This window comes from Morone saxatilis, unplaced genomic scaffold (genome assembly GCF_004916995.1).
Source record: "Morone saxatilis isolate NCDOM2014 unplaced genomic scaffold, NCSU_SB_2.0 Contig8, whole genome shotgun sequence".
NCBI classification, from domain to species: domain Eukaryota; kingdom Metazoa; phylum Chordata; class Actinopteri; family Moronidae; genus Morone; species Morone saxatilis.
The window spans coordinates 2,282,316-2,308,422 of NW_023340257.1; the positions used below are offsets into that span (position 1 = coordinate 2,282,316).

The following is a 26,107-nucleotide window of genomic DNA, read 5'->3' on the forward strand; positions in this document are numbered from 1 at the left end:
ATGCTCAGTAAAGACAGAATCAAGGATCGTGTCTTGGAGCCAATCATAGCCAATCATATCTGCAGAACGTTATTTACGCCAAACTTTTCTTTTCATTTCATCATTGGCAGAAAAGGTTATTAAGTGTATGTTTAGCATCTGCAAGACATTCCCACCTCACCCTCACTGTTTGGGTTTGTCGGGTTTGTACAGCAGAATCCCAGTCACATGATCCAAGCCATCGCCATGTGGTACTCAAAACACAGGTCTGCTCTTCACTCCACCCAAGACATACAGCCGCAGGTCTGATGATACAACTACATCATTGTTCTTTGGCTTAAAGTGCTTTGGGAACTATCTGGCAGACGTTCATAATGAACACTACATCTGTTTAGTGCCCTCACCAGCACCACATTCAGAGACTTCAACTAGACCCCAGTGTTTCCCTTCCATTCATTCAGCAGCGGCGTACCCGATTATTAACATCAATGAGCTATTAATAATTTCAACTGGCACACTGTGCGAGTACAATAACATCTGACGGCTGACTAAAGGCTGATTCAGATCAAATCAGGCACTGTGGCAATAACAGCCATCGTCTCATTAATTTTGAATGGGGGTAGTGCGTTTAAACTGCAAGAAATAAAATGGTATTTTCAGATTAGACTTTTTCAACTGTTTACTTAAATAGTTTTAAATAGTTTGCTGTGTTGTGGCATTTATAATATTGGCTACAGATAAATGTCAAAGCTGTAAATTAAGTAGACAGAAAACAGTGAATAATTCTGATCTATAGTGACACTGAGGTCATTTTGTGACTGTAAAATCAATGTTAAGAGCATCAAAATTAACTAAAAGACTTTATCCAGATCTATTAGTTGTATGTCGTCCCCAATAAACTGCTCTGGCACAGTAACAGTTCTAGCTTTTCCAACTTTTACACACATATATGGTAATAATAACAGTCCAAAATGATTGAAATTTGTATTGAAAAATGTAAAGTCTTCTTGGGGTGGACCCCTTTACCCCCCTCCACATATGTGCGCCTAAATCTTCCATAAACCTAGGAAAGCTACTCCACATGGCTGGCATCGCATGCCTGACAGCGTGCACAACAGCAACGCTGCTGAAAAAAAATTCTAGGGGAAACACTGAACCAAATAGTTCAAATTGTCAAACAACAATCCTGCCAGTGACACTCAGCTGCACAGAGGTGAATTGGAACTCAGCCATGGGTGCCTCAGTATTCTAAAACCTGCATGCCACTTCTCACTTGGCATCTCCAGGAAAGGAGAGCCCCAGATGCCACTGCTATGTGTAGTGGCAAGCTCAACTATATGTTTCCAGTATGTCATTAACTCCAGCACCTTTCCCACCAAAGAGGTGACATTCCACGCCCCAAGAGTGTTGGCATGGCAAAGCTTGTGCCATTGCATGCCACACAATTGGAAACATTGTTATTTCTTCAGGGCCTAGTTAGTTCAGGTCAGGCCAGTAGACTCAAGAGCATGCAGCCCTTATAGGCCTTGCTCCAGGAGAGGGCCCCAGTTCCCTAATACAGGCAAGCATAGTTCTAAAGGGGTATTATAATGACTCCTCTGATCCCACACTGGTTTGTCCCAGGAGGCCTCAGCATGACCTGTTGTCCCCAGGCGGAGTTTCAAGGATCACAGGTGCACACAAACTCCTCCACTTTAAGTTGGAGATTCTCAAAGGGAAAAAAGTATTCTTGATTCATCCAATCACTCAACTGCACTCCACAGTTAAGTTTTAACTAGAAACACTGTGCTCACTAGTTGACTACACCGCCTGGCCACAATATACACAAGTCCTTAAAAGGTATAATTTGGATGATGGATGGGGATGTACCTAATAAACTGGGAAAACAATCAGACCTGAAATAAATACCACTTTTGTGGGTGAAGAATTAGGTACACTAACAACATAGTAGAATTCAATACAGGAGCACAAATTAAATCCACTGAACATAATAAGTATTTTTATCCGTGTTAGTATGGACAGCGATATTTGCAGGTTGGTGATGTGCATTAGATTCGAGGTGTTACTTGTATTGCAACAGCCAGCACTAATGTAGGCCATGTACATGTAGATCACAAGACTGGTCTGATAAATCAAACTGCATGGATAATGTAGGTGTGAAGCCGAGCGTTTTATTGTGCAGTCAAACAGATCTTTAGCACCTTCAGCAAAGGCTTTCAGCCATGTGAGTGTTAGACACTCAACACAGAAATTAAAGACAAAAATTACAGACATGAGCACCTTCATGAATAATTTAGGGACAACATCTGACAGAGACCGGGTGTTTAGCTGGCAGACTGGGTTGGGCTATAAAATGTCAATATAAATGCTCAACTACACACCTCTTTGCATAATTTCAAGACAAAAAAAATGAAAATAGCAGGTAGCGGTTATTCATGGCCTGCCTATTTAACATTCTGAGGCTGCCATAAAAATGGTAAAATAGTAAATTTTGTATATGCCAGATAGCTAATGAACTATAAAGTAGAAAAGCACTCGGCGAGTGTAGACCTCCACCAAGGCCAATAGTCCAGTCTTCTATAATATGCACACCAGTCACTTAAATTACAACGAGTTCTGGATTAATCCAGAAACATCACATTCCTGATTACTTGTTTGATACATACCTGCTGCATTTGTTTCTACAGAGATGTTTGAGGTGTTCTTTTGTATGTTTAGTCATGGCACAACATTCACTTAAATTACAACCAGCTTATGCGTGCGCAACAAATTCAGTTAATTTTGCAAAAGGAAAGTGAAGAGTAATTTGTGTATTTGTCCTGTGATTAGGATCCGCTCCAAAATTGAATGGGTTGCTACACCCTGCCACCAAGTTTCATGATAATCAGGCCTGTAGTTTTTCGGTAATACTGCTAACAGACAAAAAAAAAAACCACAAACAATACCGAAAACATAACCTCCTTGGCAGAGGTAATTATATTTCATTGTATTCTAGAAATGTATATATTTCTGAAAATGTATAATATGTGAAAGAAAGTATTATCAGAAAAGTACCACTTATTTACACATATACAGGCTTTATTTTGTAGGCATATTGCACCAATGCACAATTACTTCTACTTGCCTGAGATGAATAGACATTACACTAAAGCTCTACAAGCTGTATAGGAGTTCAGTGTATCTCTGAAACATAAGCTATTATTCTAGTTGTCTTCAGAAGATTTGTCGATTAAAAAAAAGACCTTAACAAGAGATCTTAAAAGAAGCAGTTATGATGCCCAGGCAACATAAATGGGAATGAGCAGTGTTTAGCACATAGGAGGACACAACAAAGTGTGAATAATTCATTGCCCTTTCTAGGCATGGTAGGTTCAATGCTCAGTCTCTGCCAGTGACACGGTAAAGTGGGCCAGGTCTTTCTGCCAATTGGGACAGGGTGGTGAAACAACTAGATAGAAGCAGTGAACTGTAGTCTTTCTCGCACTTTTACACTTCCCCTCTCTTCCACCCCTTACTATCTTCCCCATCTTTCACCTCCTCTGCATCCGGCCTCTCTCTATCTCCTTCCCTGCGTCCCTGGTGTCACTGAGCTGTGTGGCGACACATTGCAGCTCCTCCAGTGCCTGCTGAATTATGGAAGGGATTTAGAGGCGACGGCATTAATGAAACATGCAGCCAGGAGCCACATTTCGCAGTGGCGAGGGGAGACGTGTTGTTGCGGTGTAAATTATTTAGCCCCAAAATATCACAGCAACCATCACGCCAGGACTGGTGGCAAGAAGCCACCTGCCACCTCTGGCCTGCCACTTTTCCCTTGTCTTGCTGCTCTACACATCCCAGCCACACTGGTGGTGACAACGGAACGCTGCAAAAACACTGCCTGCTGCCCAGAGAAGAAGACAGTCACTGATAGGACTTTTTATTCTTTAAATATATATCTCATACATATTTGATTGGATGTTAACAGTACTTATCTATACATATGGGAGGGTTTCAGATCATTATAATTTATGATCACAATTTATATATCAGTTTGTACACTGTGTATTAAAATACAGTAGTATTTATTAATAAAATTATTACTGCTCTACAATCGACAGTGTAGCAAGTGATAACCGTTAGATGTGAAATATAACAGAATGTCGATCAAATGCATTGAAAATAAAGATTGTTAATGTTGCTATTGGACACATGATATAACAAAATCATATTATTAGAAAAAGCTGGTTTCTCAGTATTATCGTTAATATCAACCGATCACCTGTAATTTAATTATCCCGATAATTTATGATACATAGATTTCCCATTATCTACAAATAATTTATCTGTCCCGATAATTATCGTGCATCCCTATTAACTCCTAAAACAGCTTGGTACTGTAGTTTATAACAAACATTATTCAGACGGGGTAAAGACTACAGTGATTCGCTGAACTAACAAGCATTTCTGGCAGCAGGACGATTTATGTTGGATTGCATTAAAATGAACTACAGTGTGTGTGAAAAGAAATGAAGGAAGATGTCTCCCATTGCAACAGTGTGGCTTACTGAACAATGGAGCTCTATGTTCCAGGGGAATCACACATAACAGGCTTAGGATTCACCAGGGTGATTGGATAAATATATCAGCTATTGGTGATTTAAGTCCATATGTGATTGTTTTTTTGGGGGGCGACTTTTCTCATTTTATTTTGCTAAGTGAATGGCCTGCCTCCGAAGAATGAATGAGAAGAAAAACAGCATGCAGCCAGAATATTTTCACATCTAACTTGATGAATTAGCTCGACCAAACCAGATTTTGGTGCTTGTTGGACTTGCAGGAATATATGGGCAATCACCAGTTGTGGGGCTGACGGTGTTACCAAACAACCTTTAGGATTTATAGAATAAATATAGATAATCTCTAGCCTTATCCCTTAAAAATGCATTCTCTTTAGTTGCAGTATTATATTACCCTTATGCAAACACTGTATCAAGTCAGCTACTTCATTAGTTAATTCCTGCAACTACTGCCGGCTGTTTGGAAAATTGATTAATCATTAAGTTATTTATCTAGCAAAAACATAAAAGATTCACTGGTTACAGTTTCTTAGATTTAAGCAGTTGGCATTTTTCTCTGTTTTGTGTCATTGTTGAAGTTTTGGAGGAGTGGGGTTTGGACACAACAAGCAATTTGATCATCATTTTGGACTTTTGATTGAATGATTAAGTGATTAATAATCAACAGATGAATCATTTCAGGTCAATCAATATCAGCTCTAAAGACTCCATGTTATGTTTAATTATATTTCAAACGCACTGACAGCTACAAATTGCTACTATGGTGTTCTGTCTCAGAACAAGGAGATGACTAAAGCTACATCTGACCTGTGATCTTTAAGTCTGAAACTCTAAGCCTTCCAAAAAAGCTCCAGCTTAGTCAAACACTAGTAATCCTGAAGTTTCCACTGTAAAAACTCATATAAAACATCACCTAAGCACTAAAAAAAAGCAGGAGGGATATGCTACACTGGGCAAATTGAACCATGAATCGCAAAATGCTCCCAAACACAGCCAGCCTCACTTTAAAATAACAGTACTTCTGGACCTGCGTGATTGGTGCTTCAGATGCCCCTGAGCTGCTGAGGACAGTGCGTGCTGGTGGGTGTTCACGCTGCAGTCCGCTTTGACTTTGATTTGACACATGCTAGGCGCAGCCCAGGCGCCAGCGCTGGGTGCGTCTTCACACAGACAGCGAGGCGACATCACCTAATGGCCCTTATCTCAATCTCCTTTAAAAGCATCTTGTATTCCCTGCCATCTTTTCACCTCTGCAAAACCCTGCTTTTTTTTTTAAATAAACCATCAGTCCCCCTCCCCAGTGGAGCATTGGTCCCTTCCTTTGGCGGCTGGGACCAGACTACAGGGCCCGCTGTGGTTTTAATGGGCATTAACTGGTGGGCTGTTGAGGCTAAAGTGCTACAAAACCACAGCACTGGTGCAGGCTCTCTGGGAAAGTGTGTGTGTGTGTGTGTGACCGTGATTACAGGCATATCTTGTGTGTCCGTGTATCTTAAAAAAGAAATCGAGCTGTGTGCTAATGCCCAACATTCTCTTGAGTTTTCTTTGCACTCATTGGACTGCAGTGCACCAATGCCACTGCTGGGAAGTGACAACAACCAAAATAACACATTATTGCCAGCAAAAGTCAGATTTAGATTGATTTTATTATTCATTTTACTATTTGTGTTGTTCTATCTGCCATAAGAAGATAAAACTGAACTCACTTACGACTTTGTGTATTTATGTGTGTGTGTACGAACAGAGCCTTGAGGTACACCTCCTTGACCCTGCACTGAGAAAGTGTATGAGGGGCTGATAGCCATCAACTAGACACATTGAACAGGAATGTCTGGAGATGACCTATCCCCCCTGCATCGCCTGCGCACACACAAACACACACATCACAGGGGCAGACGGGACTCAGCGGCACCAACAAGGCCTCCACGGGCTCCAATTAATACCCCAGCCCTTCATATCCCCTCATCTCCTCATCTTTAAGAGCTGACTGCAGATTAAATATTTATGCATCAGCATGGAGAGAGAGATAGAAGACTCCTACACGGCTATCAATAATAAAAAAACATCCCATAGTCGCTCCTCGGCTGGCATCACAGGCTGACAAAAAGGAAGGTAAAATGAGAAAACAACAAGGCCCGGAGTCTTAGCTTTCCCTCACAGTTTGGATGGCGGTGTCATAGGCTGTTTGAGAACGCAACTGGATAGCAAACAAACAAGGAGGGCAGAGAAATCAAACCACTGATCACCACGTGTCACACGTTGAAATACAAGTCGAACACGCAAATGTGCCCAAGGCAAAAACAAAATTTGCCAAGAGCAAAACACATGTGTGAAGGTCCACTGCTTGATGGAGAATGATGTGTCAACACGACACTGACTCGGTAAAACACAGTACATCAGTGCCGGCTGGCTTCCATGATGCAATGCATTGTCAGTGGAAACAGCAGATGAGTGTAGAACATAATCGTGGGAAAGGCAGGTCAAATTAAAGATTCTCAATGAGAAAGAGAGTGTAAGGTATATTTATAGAAGAACTTTGTGATTCAAGGCTGGCAAAGGATTTAGGTAAAGTATTTCTATGTTTGTCGACCACTACACTCTGCGTCTTTCTTCAAATCAGTTATATTTACCTTAAAATTCAAAGTTATATTTGTAAGAGATAGAACTGATTTGTAGCAAAAATATATACATATATCTATTTTCCATTCTATCTATTCTACATATATATTCTGTGAATTACTGGTCATTATGCATGGATAAAAGGAGAGGGCTTCATTTTAAGGAGTCGGCGGCCAAAAAAGTAAGGAACCCCTGCATTATAAAACATAAAAACTAAAGAGGCTTTAAACTCACATGTATTATCTTTCCCACAGTAAGTATGTTCATTGACCAATGGAACCAACACGTAACATGCAATGTGGACAAACGCACAATGATAAATGAAAGCCACTTGACCCTTAGTAAGCTAATGTGACAAGTGAGCTACAGTGGACATTAATTATTCATGAACAAAAACGCATAACAAACAAAGGGGGACAAAGTGTCTATGAGTGCGCTCTCAGAAGCACCCTCATTAACTGAAAGAGGATACAGTTCTGTGAGGGTGACGGCCTTTAACAAAGCACTTGACAAGTACCTCTATTGATTAGTAGTAATCTATTGTAACATGTGACACTGCCGACAGCTGCTTCCTAGCAGTGGGATCTATTGGAATCCAGTCTAGGGTTTGAAACTATTACTTGTTTTGCATGACACGAGTTCATAGAAATACCTTCAAACAACTAATGTTCTGGACGTCGCAGGTCCAATGTATGGTCTCTAGCTCCCCCCAGTGTTCAAATGTGGTAATATTTTAACTGCAAACAATCCACCACCACTTCAATACAATGTCATTAATCATTTTGAGTGTACACTTTAGTTGCACTGCACAACTAAGAACAAGGGAACAGGAAACATTCTGTACCAATGATGCAATCACCAATCCTTTTACACTGAGTGACCTGAAAAATAGAAGCACCTCTCCTGTTATATTCATGCAGTGCAGTACAATAGCACATTACCACCTTACTTAGAAAGTTAAGTGGCTACTTGAATGTTTTTGTGTTGCCTGCTGAACGTATTTCTTTTATAATGGAGTTATTAGGCTTCTTTTCCTTCATTCTGTACACTTTATTTATTTTGTGTCATGTACTGACTAATAATAATGTCATGGCAGATTAATACGCATATCTCATATTAACTCATTTCATAGCCTATCTTTCTTGTTTTAGTAGGGTATGTTATAGTGGGATATTTACCTTGTAAGAAGGCAAAAAGCAGAGCACACCCTTGGCCACGACCTGGCAGACATGGAGTAGCAGCGCACCCACCTCGTCCTGGAAACCATACGTTTCGGTATGTTGGAAGGTGGCACAGAGTTTTCTGCCTTGGGGTCCTGCGCCAACAGTGCCTACCCAAACCTGAAGAGAGAGCATTAGATATAAGCATTATCTGAGCATTATCATGTTGGCACTAAACATTGTTTCCAGGAAAGCTTTCAGAAAACTTAAGAAATTTCAATGAGGAGTGAGATTTTAAATCATTAATCAGTCATATTTGGGATCGTAGTCATCCAGGAATCAAGCAGTATGTACACAGCGTCCAGCCACTGTATTGTTGCAAATACACTCATTAACTATTCCCTTGTACAGTAATCCACTTTGTAAGAGCAACAACAAAGTGCATAAGCTGCAGTGTTCCCAGAGGCTCAGTGACATGAGTAAACCTACTGACCTGGGACTTGTTGATAACATGGTTGGCCTCCAGCTGGAAGGAGAATTTCACCCCAAGTTCAGAGGAGAAGGAGCCCATGGGTGACAGCGTTCCTGATGTAAGCACAATGCTTTGCACTGAGCCACTCAAGTCAGAGAAAGCCTGAGAGATAAGACACAGACACAATCAGGGTTCCCACTCTTTTTAAGAAATCATTTCCCAGCAGAAATCATTTTCTTGACAATACAGGACAGCACTTAATTTAGATTACATCGATACATTTAACTCCAGTTGTATTAACTCTTTGGTAATGATGCAGGTTCATGATGAAGTGTTTCAAGTTCATTACAGGCTACAGGTTACATTACAGGTTTTTGTTCTGTGGTTTCGAGCGAATCGCTGTGCATCCATTTATCAATGACAACAAATATAAATTTGATCGTTAATTGGCTGTAAAACTCCACTTGCTCCTCCGGAAAAAATTAACTGGTCGCTTAAATGCAAGTCCGTTCCCTCTCCCCATCTGGTTCAAAGAGCTACATTGACTGACATGGGATACCAAATGAAAAGGGAGCTTTTTTCCATTCCACTTTGCATCTGGTAAAGTGAAGTCCTTAACCTACACAGTTTCATACACACCTAGGTTTACATGGCAATCTGAGTGAGGGGCTAAAATACAATTAAAATTTTCCAGGACACCAAAGATTATTTCCAAGATATCCTTTAATGTCATTTTAATCAATTTCTAGAAGTTTTTATAATTGTAAAACTAGTCTCTACATTTCCAAGTATTCCAGGTTTTGCAGGACGCATGGGAACCCTGACAATGAACCTCCATGGGGTGTTTTAGCACTCATTTGTTCCGTAATGAATACATAATATAAACATAATATTATGGGACATTAATGGAATTGTGGAGATTGAAGGGATAAAAAGAAATGCTTCTTTATTTCTGAGACATTTTTAACTCATACTTGGCTGGTAAGCTTAATTTCAGAATCTGTTAAGTCATGATTTGATTCTGGTTTGATTTTGCTTTAACATTATAATATCTTTCTGAAATTTGCCTGGGATTGTCTTGCATCCCATACATCACATAAATAATAAAATACAACATTTAACCAAACAACACAACAACTGAAGACATTTAATATAGTGAATGTAAATGCTCACTTTTACATTCAGTGCTACTACACTGGAAACACGGAGGCCTACATAGAACCCAAACTCTGTGACCAAAACAAAAGAGTCCCACAGTCTGTGGGACTATAAATAATACATTCTTCATGTTTATAGACTTCAGTAATAGATCAGTGTGGCCTGCACGGCAGGGTCTGCCATGTCTAACCTCTCACCACAGCAGGGTTGAGGCACCAGAAGCTGAGTTTCAGGACTTCTTTCTTCACTGGGACGCCCTGGCGTTGTCTCCGCCATGGCCGAACAATAAAGCCCTGGGCATCAGGGACATCAGGTGGGACCTGTTTCGTCCATTCGTAGCTCTTCTGCAGAGCTACCCGATAGTCTTCAGAAAACCTACGGACACACAGAGAACAAGTGAGCAATTACTCTGCTACTACGACAGTTCACCTGAGGCACTTATGATGGTAGTCTACCCAACTTCTTTGCTTTGTCTCTGACCTGCAGTTGTCTCTGTAGAGAAAGTCCAGCACCATGAAGAGGCCTTTAAGTACACTGGAGGTAGTTGAGCTGATGGTTGGGATCTCCACCATATCCTCTTTACCATTAACCAAACCCTTACGCTCCTCTTTCTCCAACACTGCGGCCAGGTTTTGCTATCACACAGAGAGTGGAAGACATATGGAAACGATTACAGAACAACCAAGTAAGAACTTGCAGCAAGTATTTAAATCTAATAAATTGTCTAACAAAATGTCCCCATGTGTTCAGGCTCATTTTCTTTTTAATTTTCTGAACGGTTTGGTCCTGAGTCCAAACCTAGAAGTGTTTCACACTAGAAACGCACGGAACCATGGTTTAATTTGATCTGGACTCTTGTCTTAGGTATTTTCTCTTTTTTCCAAAGCATGTTGTGTGCAAGTAATAATCATGTGAGCAACACACAGTGTGCTGTATGACTGTACATAGTTATATGGATTAAATAAAGCTTTGATGCAAAGAAATTGCATAGATGATTTTTAGTATTTGAGTTACGAATCGTTTCAGCCCTACTAATAAAAATAATAATAGCACAATTCACAGTATTCAGTCAAATGATGAGAAAGTAATTAAGTCAAGTTTGAATCTGTAAGGGTGTGGTTAAACTAAAAAGTCTAGTCAGTATTCATTTAAGATATTTGGTGTACCTTCAGAATGCCAAAGGTGGCAGCAGTGATGCCCAGGCTGTGAAAGATACCCAGTATATCCTTCCCACTCCAGACTTTACAGGCACTCTCATATCCCCGTTCAGACATCAGGCCTTGGCTCTCCTGGATCCAGCTACACCATGGACAAAAAGACATGTATAGTAAATATATACTCAAATTATGAGAACCTCTAATGAGCACGATTAAATCACTAACTTGATCAGGCTATAGCAGAAGTCTCTGAGGGGTTCGTGTTTGGATCGCCTGATGTTGCTGTTCACCATGCCATCGAGCTCATCCTTGGACATCAGCAGACTGTTGTGGTCTAAAGTAAAGCTGGCACTCTCCCTTGCACAGTCCTCAATGTTGTGGGCCTCATCCAGTACCAGGATCTGGCCTGCCAGGTCGATCTCCATCTGGAGGTTGAAAGCAAGAGAAGAGTAGAGGAGAGTGGGTGGTTAATCCCCGAACTCTACCTATGATCTGGTTCTTCATTATGTCGCTCCCTTCCTCTAATTTGTGTCCTGATTGTCCTACAGTTCGTCCACCTTCTCTTCCAAACTCTACTCACACTCTCTCTGATCATTGGGTCCAGCAGGTAGTTGTATGGGCAGAAGATGATAGAGGCCTCCTGCCGGAGTTCACGCGCAGCATAAAATGAGCAGGACCGGAGCCGTCTTCCCAGTGCCACCAGGTCCTCGATGTCCCAGGCTTTATTAAGTCCGTGGACATGCTGTAGTGTGTACTGGTCCCGCATCCTCTGGACACCATGGTGGTAGCGACATGACCTGCCCTGTAATGTTCAATGAACAGATAAAGGAAAGGGTTAGACCGTATTGCCACTTTATTAGGAGCTGGAAATCACACACATCAGCAACTCATGCATGATATGTAGTTTCTTTGATTACATGTAGTCCCTTTTCAATGCAGGAATTGGATGAAACATAACATGTTGTCATTGTCAAGTTTTGAGTTTGTTTCCATAGATCTCCATTGACCTCCAGAAGTTCCTGGAACTACGTTTGGGCTCTCCTTAAGAAGTGATACAAAATGCAACTTCCAGGCACTATCAAAGGTTGCCAGCAGGGCAAATAACATTTTAAAGCTTCAGTAGGTAACTTTTATAAAAATAACTTTGTTATATTTTGCTGAAACTTTCACTATATCCTGAAGTAGTACTGGAGACAGATAATCTGCTGTTTAAAAAATCAGGTTCCAGTGATCCTAATGGTATTTGCAAGAATCCACTGAGCCTGAATGAAAACAACCAATCAGAGCAAAGAAAGATATTTATTTTGTTTATTTTTTAATCTGTCCCAGATCATCAAATATCGATGCTGGGACTGAGACTCAACAATCAACTACCTTCAGGCCACAAACCCAAAGGGTCTTTATATCTTTCTTGGCTCTGATTGGTTGTTTTCATTTGGACCCTTGAAAATGCCATTAGGAGCACTTTGAGGAGCTAGAAGGAACCTGATTTTTAGATTATCTGTCTCTTCTACTACTGTCAGGATATAGTGAAAAAATCTCAAAATGATGATGAATGATGAAAGGTTATTTTATAAAATTACCTACTGCAGCTTCAAAAAAGAAAAATAATTGCAAATGGACCTGTACTTGTATAGCGCCTTTCTAGTCTTCCGACCACTCTAAGCACTTTTACACTACGTGCCACCCTTTCACACACATTCACTTAGTGATGGCATAGTCCATCGAACAGAAACTAACTCATTCAATTTTCTTTAAAAACTTTAATCGCTAAGTGAAATTAATTTCCTATCTCTAGTTTTTAGAGATTTAATTTCAAGGACATTTTTCATATACTGTGGTCTTTTCCTCTCTGCCAAGAATAATATACTGGGAAAACATTCAAAACTTTTTATTTCTGGTATTAACTTGGTCAATTTTTTTTTTTTTAAATTAATACAAACTGTTAACAGCTTTGATAAAAAAAAAGAAAAGATTATTTATATTAAACAGAACCTTACATCTACAACTATTTTAAGGACCGTTATTAGGATTTCTTATATTTCTAATAAATAACTGGATTGTTAAATTTATTTTCCTCTCTCTAGTTTCCAATTTAACCACAGTAGACATACAGCATTTCAGAGGCTGTCTGTGATCAGGTGTTCCAGCCATTGTAGTGCTTTACACGTCCTGACACTCTACTACAGTGAATGTAGAAGATGTGTAAAGAAACAGCATCTCATGTACCAAGCCCCAATTACTCTGTCAAAAGAGGTGTCTCTGCTTTAGATGTCCCACCCTGTTCTTTATAAATGTAACAGCTTGAGGTGACACTGTCACTGCAGAAATACTGTACACCAGTGGACTCAGTAACCTCCAGACAAAATAATCCCTGGGTGAAATGATCTTCTTCTCAATGATGTGCTAAGCTTGGACACTTTGCTGACACTGAACCCTGTCCGCTCAGTGAAAGGGGAGTTGGGGGGATTAAAGGCCACGCAGCCACATTTAGGAGAGTCAGGACAGCTTACTGCACAGTTAAAACAGAGGGCAGGTGTTTTGACTGAAGATGACACTAGCTGAACGATGTGTGTTCCTGCGTATGAATCAGTGTTACCATACAGCATTGTAACCTGACGCTGACTAGACTAGACCCTGAGGTGATGAAGACTCCAGTGAGGGGTTAAGACTGGGCCAGCTATTTCATATGACAAAGTGAGACAATTGCCATGGGAGGCAAACACCTCCGATGACAGCGTAATTGTGTTCATTACAGTAGGCGCCTCAACAAGTGTCTCATGTCTCTAAAAAAAACTCTCTCAATGGTTCTTGACTTTTTGCGTGTCAGAAAGTGCCTGCTGGACCAATTGTGGATATTGTAGCAGCATAATTGCTGCTCTGAGGCTACATTATTGAAGGTGTTTTGTCTGGTAGTGGTAGTTACCTGTGGGTTTGTGTTACAGGGTGAATCTGTAGCAAAGGTCTATTCACAGTACACGATGGTGTGAGGTCAAGTCAGTATGTGTGTGAGGGAGAGATCTATTGGGATCAAAAAGTTCAGGTCCGGAACAGTTCATTGTGAGGGCATACAGTTCCTCGAGCTTAGTGCTCCTAATGGCATTTACAAGAATCTACCAGAAAACAACCAATCAGAGACAAGAAAGATAGTTGATTGTTAAGTCTCATTCCCAGGTCGTGAAATACAGATGCTTTGGGACCCTGGGAATGAGACTCAACAATCAACTGTCTTGTGTCCTATCTTTCTCAGCTCTGATTTGTTGTTTTTGTTCAGACCCAGTAGATTCTTGTAAATGCCATTAGGAGCACTAGGAGGAGCTAGTGGAACCTGATTTTTTCACAGATTATCTGTCTCATGTGCTACTTTTAGAACACAATGAAAATTTCAGCAATAATCACAAGTTATTCTTAGAAAAGTTACCAACTGCAGCTTTAACTTGTGCAGGAAAAGGATTATATTGTGACCCATATGTATTCACGTTGACCACAGCTGCTGTTCTCTATGAGATCAAACAGCCACCTGTAAAGCTTACAGTGAGAGACTAGCTGATATCAAAGACAGCTTTCAGGTGGAGTATTACTGTAAAGTTAGGGTTCAAATAGGATTAATGTAAAGGAATGGGTGTTTGTTTTGCGTTCATCCTCACATCTTTGCCCTCCAGCAGTTCCTTGCAGCGTTCATTGCGGTTGAAGTGAGGTGCTACCTCCGGGTTGACACAAGTGTGATTTCTGCTGGATAAGATGGTCATGGGTACGCCAGAGTAAACGGTGCGCTTCAGCTCGTGGGCGATCTGAGTTATCTGCTTGTGAGTGCGAGTGCCAAAGAAGATCTTGGGAATATTCTTTTTGCCATCTCTGTCCTTGTCCTTCATGCTGTCTTTGGTTGAAGCACACGGGCACAGGGAACAGGTTTCAGTGGACTGGATGGAGAGAAAAAAAAACAAATACTGAGTAATACTTTGCAGCTACATTTCAATATCTCTGTACATAGTGCAGTTGAGTCCCACATCTTGTTCTCTTAATGGCATAACACAAGCAACTGTAATTTTTATGCTGAAAATACCGTCCTTCACAGTTGTGCTCACTGTAAATTCCTTCCAAATCCTTTGTTAAATAACACAAAGACAAATTGGATGTTGTTTTTTGTGGAGACTTGGGTAATTGGAAATTGGGTTTTAGATGTGCACTGAGAATAGACATCTCAGAACCATGTCTTTTAGCCTTTTTTTGGAGCAAAGTCTCTCTGCTGGCAATGTGGGGATTTTGTCAACAAGGGCAGACTAAATACTTGAAGGAATTGTGCAGGGAACATAAAAGAATACTTAAAAATGTCCATAAAAAATTTTATGTAACACTCCTCAAATAGTACATTGATTTAAATTGGCATCAAAAATGAGAGTTTAATGAGATCACAAGGAGGAACGTTGGTAAAGAGTTACCTATAACTTGAAAAGTGATTTGTCCGGTATCTGTTTTATTGTATGAAAACCATCGGTTCATTAAATCCTCGCAGCCATCTGAAGGCAGCAGAACGTATATGTTGATAAGTCTTTATTCATAGAACACTTTTAAACCCACATTGCTTCACAAAAAAATAAAATAGAATAGTTATAAAATCATCAATCTAAAGAGAATTTAAACCAGGTAAAACAAGAAAAGTACAGTTTTCCTCAAACCTAGGTTTACGTAGGCAATCTGAGTGAGGGACGAAAAAACTATAAAACTTTTCCAGGATAACATAGATTATTCCCAGAACAATTGGTTATTTGAGTCAATTCCCAGATGTTTCTACTAAAGTTAAGATTAGTGGATCTAGTATGGACATGGAACTGACACAAACCACCCTACCACTTCACACTATGGCAGCAACAACCCATACATGCACATGGTGCATTCTTTAATTAATGATGAGGTTGGCTGGCAGTCTATTTCTGAGACCTAACCAACAGTGGCATTTATTTATTTATGAAGCCACTGTAATAAAATTACTATCTTTACTTATGTTGTTACTTAAGTTAATTTCCATCAGTGTGTTTCAAAGTTTTCAAATAAATGTAAATAAATGTAGTCGATCATTATGTCCCATGTGGACACTCATCATATTATCATGTGAGGCATGCAACTGCGACTCATCACTATTGTCTGCGGCCTGAATGGGCTTTCTGACGGACTGTCTTGTATAGTCTTTGGAAAAACACACGGAGAAGCATAAAGAATTTGTATCCATACATAAGGTGTCCTGTCACTCTGCACCAGGTGACCTTTTGAGTCTGAAAGATGATAGGACACCATTGTGGCGGCTGAGAAAATCTAGCTGCTTCATAATTGGCCGTCCAATGACATGGTGAATTCTTTTCCTTCCCCCCTCACAGGTGAAGTGTAGCTGGCAACGCTTATGAAACTGATCCTGCTTATGTGTTGAGCTCTTTTAAGTGGTGTACTCTTTGACCATTCAGTGGCTCACACACACCATCCAATAGCAGGCTTTTCAAACACAGCATTGGAACTATTATATCATTTAAGGTACTGTAATCTTAAATGTATGAACAGTAGCAGCAGCACTAATTTATCTACATATTTATCAATACATTTATCTATAATTTATCTATCTACTGTATATAGCACTACTATAAAAGGGTGATCTACAAAAAATAGCACATTCTAAGGTAACAAAAACAAATTCTTATTTTCAGCTGAAAACATACCTATTCATATTATATTCCATTTCTGACAGTAGATCCTCTTAAATGTTACACACTGGACCTTAACTATAGCATACATATCAATATAAAATTGCATATCCTGTGAAAGAGGATTTTATTCACATGGCATGGCAGACAGGACATGGCCTTAAATCACTTCACAACAGCATTCTCTCTTTTCTTTGTCCGTCTCCACTACAATCATACCATATGTGAAGATGATAATGGACAAGATTATCCACTTATCATTGTCTTTTGATTGAAATTAAAATAGGTTGGTGACTCCCTGAAATTAGGCCCCAAAAGGAAGCTTTAATGTTGGGTGGGCCTTGAGAGAGATGATATTTTGGCATCCAGCTAATGGCTTCAGACCCAAAGGTCAACACGGATATACACATCTTGTCCACTGCATGGTATTATTTTTAGACTTTTGTAGTGTCCGGCCTCTTTCTTCAGAGATTACTATAGTTTGTTAATAATTAATAAACATAACTCACAAGCTTGGCAAACATGTTTATCCCCAAATCCTCACCAAATTACCTGAATGAGTCCACGTAAGAATGCATGGTATGTGTTGTGACGCATCGCACCTTATGATCGTGATCAGAAGGTAGCACTTCTGATGACAGACGAGTAGCTCGAGTTACCCGGCAGCTCAGATTTTCCAAGCATGTTTGCCCATCAAATATTACAATGTGTGATGGAGTGTAGGCCAAAGGGAGCCCTTAGAGAGCCGTGCCTCAGAGTTAAGAGGGATAACGAGCCCTGAGCCCATGTGAAAAATAAACAGAGGTGCTGCAGGGCCCCAACACCAGTTCAAGTTACCTTTCTCCTCTGGAACAGTTACGCTCCACAGCCTGGGCCCTGAGCCTGATCACCTTACCTGCTGCTGCCACATTAAATAGAGCCATCCAAATATCCTGCCCCAAGATGGCCAATAATTACTTATTCATTGGCAGGTTTTGGGGGTGGTGGTGGGTTGCGGTGGTGGGGGGGGGCAGTGTAGAAGGGCTTGCTGATGAATAGAGGCCCTTGTCAAATGCTGCAGCAGGAAACAGCTGACACAAGAGTATCCTTTTACGCGCCTGCCTCCCGAGATGCCAGGACAACAAGGTTTCAAGCCTGGCCCCACAGCCCAGAGCAGACACCCCCTAGAAAGGAATGCAGATAACTGGCTAAAGGGGCAAATGGGACGCCAGCTCTGCCCGCAACAAGAACATACTGGTTCTTTCAGCGCAGAACAATTCCACTGGTGTTGCTCCTTGGGTGCCGCTAACAATGAGAATGCCCTCACTTTGTCAGTCCAACAACACGTAGCACGAGGGAACAGCTTTGTAATTAACACAGCGTTAACAGATATAAGACAGGTGTACCGAGTTTCTTTAGGTTTACTTCAGGTATATTAGGTTTCTTCATGTATACTAACTTTACTTAGTACAGGTATACTAAGTTTCCTTGGTACACCTACACTGCCAAGGTGTAAGTGTATGCAGCGGCTAAAGCTTTCTTGAATTGACAGAACAGAGGTCAGTGGTGTTACTGAACACCTCAGAATATTCACAGGTAGGCTTCTGTTGCTATACTCCCTGCCAACACCTGAGAGATGGAAATCTCACACTCCAGGGGGCCAGTCAGAGGGCACTGAGGGGCCGCAGGCAGTGGATCACTTAGGTATCACTGGCGCCTCTCACTGGACGCCAATTTGCTCCTCATTCCACAGCTTTCGAGGGCTTGGAATTCATTCCAATAAGGGTGGGCTTCAATAGCCAGTACCTCGGGAAGACGTGACACCGAACACCCCCCCCCTCCCGTTATGACCACACTGTGCAGGTAGGGGCCCTGGCAAATATCTGCCCTCCAAAGCACCTGTTTATCCCTCGGGCGCAGTAACCAGCGGGTGAACCCCATTCAATATTTATCCCTCTGGCTTTCACAGATCAGCGGCCCAGGCGAGGCAAACCCTCTTAATTAAAACTGGAGCTTGCTTCAAAGGGCCCCATTCAGGCCGTCAGTCAGCGCTCGCGGGACAAAAGAGCCCGGGTCATGTAGCTGCAGGGAAACCAGAGATGGATGCGCTTTTTCGACTTCACTTTCCCTCCGCCTCTTTTTCCACCTCCCACCATCCACGGCTCTAAATCCAAGCCACACACCTGTGGCAAGTTAAGACGCAGTTTTGAGAGTTCAACCACTCCTGTGAGCTGTGCAACAGCACTGTATAGCTCAGAATTTCTAATGATAATGACTAACCCGTTGGTCTTTGGGACCTGGTGAGAACTCAGGAACATGGATTATTAACCAGAAACAGCATCTAGATACCTTTAAGAAACAGAGATAGTGTTACTTGATGCCCCTTGTTTGGTTGGTCTGAGTCTGACTGCGGCAATGGCCCCACACAAGATGCTATACTTTTTCATGATAAAGACCAAAAACTTTCAACTTTCAACAGCAGAAAATGACTGTCAATCTTTATGTGACAACATTTTAAATAATTCCTTATAACTTTCAAGAATTTCATCCTGATACTAACACAGATGTACCTTCAAAATACTCTCAGTTGTCAGTTTATTAGCTGCCCCAAGCTAAAACTAATGCAGTCTAATACAACAGCCCAGGAAGTCTAGAGCTGGAACAAGTCAATGAATTGATTAATGGAGCAGAGATGCCAAACATTACCAGCTTATCAAATGTGAGGATTTGCCGTTTTTTATTGTTATATGTGATAGTAAACTACCATCTGACATTTTATAAACAATAGGAATAATCAGATAATCAAGAAAATAACTGTCAGATTAATCAATAACAAGTTATAAATTGCAGTCCAAAATAAATCTTAAATTTATGATTGTTATAGTTTTTTTTAAATGGTGTTTCTAATATTTTGTCTATCCTCATAGATATAAATAGAGCTCTGTACAGGCAAGAATCTGGTGATAAAAGAGGTATCATGAAACGGGGTAACGATTCAATATATTGTGATATATTGTGATACTGTAAGATATTGTGATTTTTTTTGGGGGGGGGGGTTAAACACAAAAATCAATACAGTGTTTTTGAGAATCAGTACAATATCATAAAACAAAACAAATATTTTTATGGCACAAAGATTTAAGAAAGCTCCCCCTGGGTCTAAATCCACAGTGTATATGGATTTTAATATACATGTAGTTTCACATTTTACTATTTTGTGTTTAATCTTTCCACAAATGGAAAAGGGAGGTCTGTCTTGAATAATTTACAGCTCATTTGACTTCATAAATAATAAGATTAATAAAAAAATAAAGCCCTAAGTTTACACACACACAGAGCCTGGCTTCTTATGGTGATATAGTGTAGTACACTATGTGTGTTAACCTTGTAGTTATGTACTTGTTCTGTTCTGTTAAAACTACCACACCTGTTCTGCTATTTTAAGTCTGAAACTTTAACCACAGCATTGGTGAATTTGGTGGAGTATATCGCCACCCAGTGGTGATGGTGAGTGGTGATTGAACTCACTGCTGACCATAGTGAAACCACAAAATAAATGAGCCATAATCCACTCTACCAGCATCACCCACAAGAGTTTAAAATAAACCTCATAGTAGGGAAAGCACAGACAGAACAAAGCCATTTTTCAATGACATTAACAATGGCTCTGTTCTATTCAAGTGTACCAAGTAAGCTATGAAGAGTGTGACAGTGAGCCAGGGAGCAAAATACCAGAACTCTAAATTGAAGCAGCTGAATGGCCCATCACATGTGCTTTTCCTACTGTTACATGTCAAAATGTATTGTGAAACACGTCTATTCAAATGTATGGACAATATTCGACCCATGCATCAGTGAAGCCATACATTTTATGGTGTAGCTTAGCATCTGTATGTCTGGAGTGTACTCACGCAGCATGATGAGAACAACCCAGCTGCTGCCTGGCCATTTGCCTCCATCGTCCAACTCTGAAGACCTGGCGCCTCATTTTCCAGCTCCGGCTCATCATCTATGAATACTACTCCCTGCTCCAGGCGCTGCCTTTTACGGCTCTGAGGAATAAACACAGAAACGTGACTTCGCTGAGCTTCAGTGTTCCTATTTCTATCTTTCTAGAACCAGTAACAACCAAAGCATTTCACAAGACAGCTTGCTTATCAGTTTTTTGATATGAAGAATAATTGCGTGGTTACCTAACAGGGGGGTGATGCATTAAAAACCATGAAAACATTCTGAATGGAATGTAAAAGATGCATTATATTACACATTTGTATTTATATTATAGCTATATATTATTTATGTTTTATATTTGGGGAGTTTTTGGTAGGTTTTTATATATACACACACACACACAACTGGAAGAGATATGAGAGTGGGACATTTTCACTGTCACAACCCCTACTTGTTGATGTAGCCATGGTAACCACTAAGGAGACTACTATTGCTCAAAGAAAGATCAAAATCTGTGACGGTATACTTAATAACCTACATTTTATGCTATATAACATTTAGCCCATGTCTCATGTGTGCTGTAACTCAGCAGATAACTAGAAGTTATTTTGACTAAAGATTAAATAATGTGTCTCAGTTTAATGGTGTTTAATGAGAATGTTTTACAGAAGTCTCTTGGATAGCATGCCACCTCTTACATCCCCTTAACCTCAAATGTGACTGAAACAAAGAGCACATTTTCAATGTAAAGATAATTAGGGAATCAATCTACTGATACAGTATAGTGAATAAATAATACATTACCATGTTAAATATTGAAATTTCCCTGCTTTAATGCTTCCTTACTGGGTTTCCACTCTTTAAAACAAATATTTTCTAGGACCTTTTCAGGAGTCAAAAACAGTCATATAATTTACCAGCAGGCCTAGTATTGACTTAAAGTCTTGTTCTATGTCTGCTTTTGTAATGATGTAGGGTTTATGATGAAGTGTCGCAGGTTCATTATGATGCCAAAAAGATCATTGCAAGATCACTTTGCTAGATTGACTGATACGGCCGAAATTGGAAGGGAGCGTTTAAGACTTTTTTCCGTTTTTTTCCGCTTCATGTCTGGTAAACCCATAAGTGTCATACGCAGTTTATCCTACCAACAGTTAAGTTTCAAACCAAATACTCACCCAGGTCTGAGTGAGAAGATAAAATACAATTCAAAAGGACAATGTAGATTATTTCCACAATATTTGGTACATTTTAATCAATGTCCAGGTGTTTCTGTGACTGGAAAACTAGTCTCTACATTTTCAGGTTCTCCAGGATGTGTGGGAACTCTGTTTTTAGCCTTTGGATCTAGAGTTATTCACTAATTGCCCTGTCGCCCACGGCTGGTGAAGCCTCAGCAGTTGACCAAGTCATAGCTGAGTCACTGGTACTGACTTTTACCTCAATACAGGAAGTATTTCTATATTCAGCAATGCATTATGATTATATTACTATTTTGTCATATATTACCAAGTAACTGAAACCAATTCATATTTTCTTTTCTTCTTCATTTACATAATGTTTCATATGATTGTCTGGCAGTAATTGTGTATTGCATATTAATTCACCTGTACCTCAGTAACATTGTTAGCATAGGCAACACATTCTGACAGTACTGTACTGTCAGTTACCATCAAATTCTAACTGCTAGTACTTACAACAATGCAGCCATCTTATCAAACCACTGCAGCTATTGGTATTAGGGCTGCACGATACAGTAGAAAAATTTTATTGCGGTTATTTTGACAAATACTGCAATATGATTCACAGTTTGTGTGGGAATTACCATTTTTGCATCTCAAAGGTAATTTTCACTGAAAAAACTAAGTTAAGTAAACTAAGTTATTTGTGCTCTGCACCATTGACTGTATATATAACCAAACAAACATATTTTGTTTCTTTGTAGGCCAGGGCATCTCTGCAGAACTACAGTACTTCATTATGATGCTGTCTGTCACACATTTTACCTTCATTATATGGCCAACTTGCAAGTTCAATAATATTTTGATTAATTATCCAGCCCTAATTGACATTGGGCCAAAATATTATATGTTGACCCTTTAAATGTAATACACAGTAAGTTCAGTATAAATGTACAACAGTATATACAAGTATGGAAGACTACCTTGTGCTCGGCAGCGCGAATGCGTTTCTTATCTGGCTGGAAGTCGTCGTCTTTCTCGCGGTCAGAGCTGAGGGAGGCCTGGAACTTCTCAGACAGACGGGCGGCTATAGACTGTTTCTTGGGCTGCGACTCCTTTGGTAACGGCACTGAAACACAACACATCACATTTTTTGCATTATATACAGTGACATAGTTCTGGGCAATATACCAGCAGAACCAGTATAGCGACTTTATATTCCTGTCTATGAATTGTTCATATACCGCCATACCGTTTCACAGCTGAAACAATTGCTGTAACTCATTTGCTTTTTGTGCAATAGGACATTTGAGAAATATCTTTTTCAGAAATCAGAAATACAATCAGAAATACTTGATATTGATCTCTGGGGGGATCATATTGCTAAACAGGCCATGGAAAGAAATAGTAATAAGAAGAATTATAAAATATGTGCGTTATATTACAATATATAACTATATAGAAAATAGAAAAATAGAAAATAAGTGTAAATATAACACAATTTAACAATATATAGAAAATAAGACATTAAAAATATGTACAGTACAGTATATAACAAAAGTGTAATGACTAAATACTAATAATGCTGAGAACTGGATCTCTGAATAAATGTGCCAATGAAAAACAGAACAGTATACAGTTTGGTTGCAGTATTGCACATATCAAGGACCAGTTTGAGCTTTTTTAGGATATTCTATTGCCGTCTGCACAATAAAATATTCTGCAATGGTTTCATGCATACTGATTCCTTTACTAACTAAATATAAAGGCCCAATCATCAAAAAAATCAGAATCAGGATCAGAAGGTCATTGGGTGAGCAGTTGTAAATATCTAGGTTGTTTTAAGAAAATGTGACAAGTGATTACTAAGGGGTTACTGGTTGAGTATCGGTGTAATGATTCATATGATTGAATGATTCACCACACTTGATTTGCAAGATGCCACTGCACTGACTCAACAGTGTTTCTAACAAGGTTGGGACTAATGAAGAAACTGCAGCTCCACTGCACTAAGGTGCATGTTAATATAACATGTTCAGTCTCTTCCATTGCTTTTACCATCTGAGTTTTATTTATTTATTTATTGACTGAAGTCCAAACACCTGCTTTGATGATGTCAGCACATTGACTCACTAAAACAAAGACTGAAGAAATAAAGGGGAAACCTTTGCCTGCAGCTGGCAGCAACACCTGGAATATCAAAACTCTCAAGATGCTCTTCAAAGCTCTTTTTTACCTTTGAGCTTAGCCCACACCTTACCATTAAATTATGCATGCTTCATATTTCACATATAATTATATATACATATAGGTAAAACAACAAACGGACAATTATTGTAATATTAGTAGAACAATACTGCAGTAATTTCCAGCCAGGGGTGCTTCTGCAGTCACCAGGGGCTATGTGCAAAGACTGTGGAACAGCGGCAATAATTTGGGGAAAAAATATAAATTAGAATTTTACATATATACATACTGAGTCAGCTGTAACACCTGCACACCATGTGTTGCAATTGAGAGTGCATGAAAGGTAGTTAGCAAATATCAGAAAGAAGTTTAGAAGAAGAAGTTTTTTTGTAATTGGATCAAACAGTTTGCTAAAAGGAATGGTTCATTGGCTGAAACAACTATTGACAGTTCAATTGTAGAAAAAAAAAACACTAAATATCTTCTTTTGTATAGTTATAGTTAACGATAAATACCTGCTTCTCACAGCCGATAAGATAACAGATTCACATTTTTGTATTCTAAAAACGAGTTTAGAATCTGTAGTTTATGCACACTGATTGATGGATGATTTAATATTCTATATCACTGACCTAACCAAATCTGACATCACTGTTGTTAAAAGGACCAGTGTGCAAGATTTTGTGGTATTTATCCAGCCATGAGGATGCAGATTGCAACTCACTCGCTTCACCTTCCAAAAGCAAGGGAGAAACTACTTTTGCCACAAAATGTACGAAAAATGTGAAAGGCCATATCTAACACATATCAGTGTTTGGTTTGTCCGTTCTGAGTTACTGTAGAAACACGGCGGTTCAACATGGCGAACTCTACAGAAGGCAAAGCATTTACATAAATAAAAACATACCTATGAATATTATATTCCTTTTATGCCAAAATATCCTCCTAAATGTTACAAACCAGACCATTAAATTAGATGATGTTAGCAAAACGCCAGCTACAGCAATATGGCTTGCTCAACTGTAAATGGAACACAAACTAAAAGGGGTGGGGTCAGAAATAGAAAACTAAAGAAAGTAGTTGTTCTAAGGGGAATACAGGTTCAGACAAAAATAACAGTTATGGATGTGTCAGATGCTACCACAGTTAAAATTAGAGACTGAAGGATACTTACTATGCTCGGGTCCTGGTGACGGCGGCGGTTTTGGCTGTGCTGTCTCTTTGCAGGGAGACACAGTGAGGTCCACGACAGCAGGTCTGGCTGCTGCTGCTGGTGTAGCTGTAGCTGCTGTAGCTGCTGTACAAGCTCAGCTGAGTAGCTGCCTGTAAGCTGCGTAGCTGCCGTAGGCCTGCTGTAGCTGCTGTAGCTGCGGTCCTGTTGGCTCTGCTGTGGCACACACACTGACAGGGGGTGGTGGCGTCTGGCTTCTTATAGTCTCCACAGTTTTTATCTGGCTGGCTCTTGTCCTCTGCAGGGCCTACTTCTTCTTGCACTTTGGCTGTCATCACACATTGAAACACAGATTTGGAATGTGGATATGATTCAAGACCATGAAAACAACAATTTAAATTATATCATGCCATTACAACAACAAAAAATCAAGTCTCTTCTAGTCTCATATTGATATTGTAAAGAAAAGTTTATATGAAGCAATTTATGAAAACATCCAAGTGACAGTGCCTGTGTAAGACAGACCAGTAGGCCTACTTGCTTACACACTTGTTTCTTTGGTGTCAGTCAGAACAGACTCACCAAACTGAGCTTGTTGCCAGCCCAGGGCCGAGCACAGCAAGGCCAAGCTCTTTCCGCTTCCTGTGGGACTCTCCAGCAGACAGTGCTGCCCAGAGTTCAGCCCTCGAATGATCTGTAGACAAGGTACACACACATTTACACCATCAGCTAACTACCCCTGCAGTTACCTTCTATGAAACATAAAGTTTGGAACGTTATTAACCGTTAACACAATCACTGAATGCCATATCCACATATAATTAGATTAGATTAGATTATACTT

At 39.9% G+C, this 26,107-nt stretch overlaps 1 protein-coding gene across 1 annotated transcript in view; it reads right to left on the reverse strand.

Moving 5' to 3' along the window:
• Positions 1–26,107, reverse strand: part of brip1 (BRCA1 interacting protein C-terminal helicase 1) — an 84,641-nt gene that overhangs the window by 57,054 nt on the left and 1,480 nt on the right. The window contains exons 3-15 of the mRNA XM_035680703.1: positions 25,846–25,957; positions 25,427–25,591; positions 25,267–25,359; positions 22,889–23,034; positions 20,685–20,825; positions 14,752–15,024; positions 11,685–11,906; positions 11,330–11,529; positions 11,114–11,246; positions 10,428–10,582; positions 10,145–10,322; positions 8,811–8,951; positions 8,336–8,497 (exon numbers count right to left, since the gene is read on the reverse strand). Of these exons, the coding sequence (XP_035536596.1) occupies positions 8,336–8,497; positions 8,811–8,951; positions 10,145–10,322; positions 10,428–10,582; positions 11,114–11,246; positions 11,330–11,529; positions 11,685–11,906; positions 14,752–15,024; positions 20,685–20,825; positions 22,889–23,034; positions 25,267–25,359; positions 25,427–25,591; positions 25,846–25,957 (2,121 nt within the window). The remainder of the gene's footprint in view (positions 1–8,335; positions 8,498–8,810; positions 8,952–10,144; positions 10,323–10,427; positions 10,583–11,113; positions 11,247–11,329; positions 11,530–11,684; positions 11,907–14,751; positions 15,025–20,684; positions 20,826–22,888; positions 23,035–25,266; positions 25,360–25,426; positions 25,592–25,845; positions 25,958–26,107) is intronic.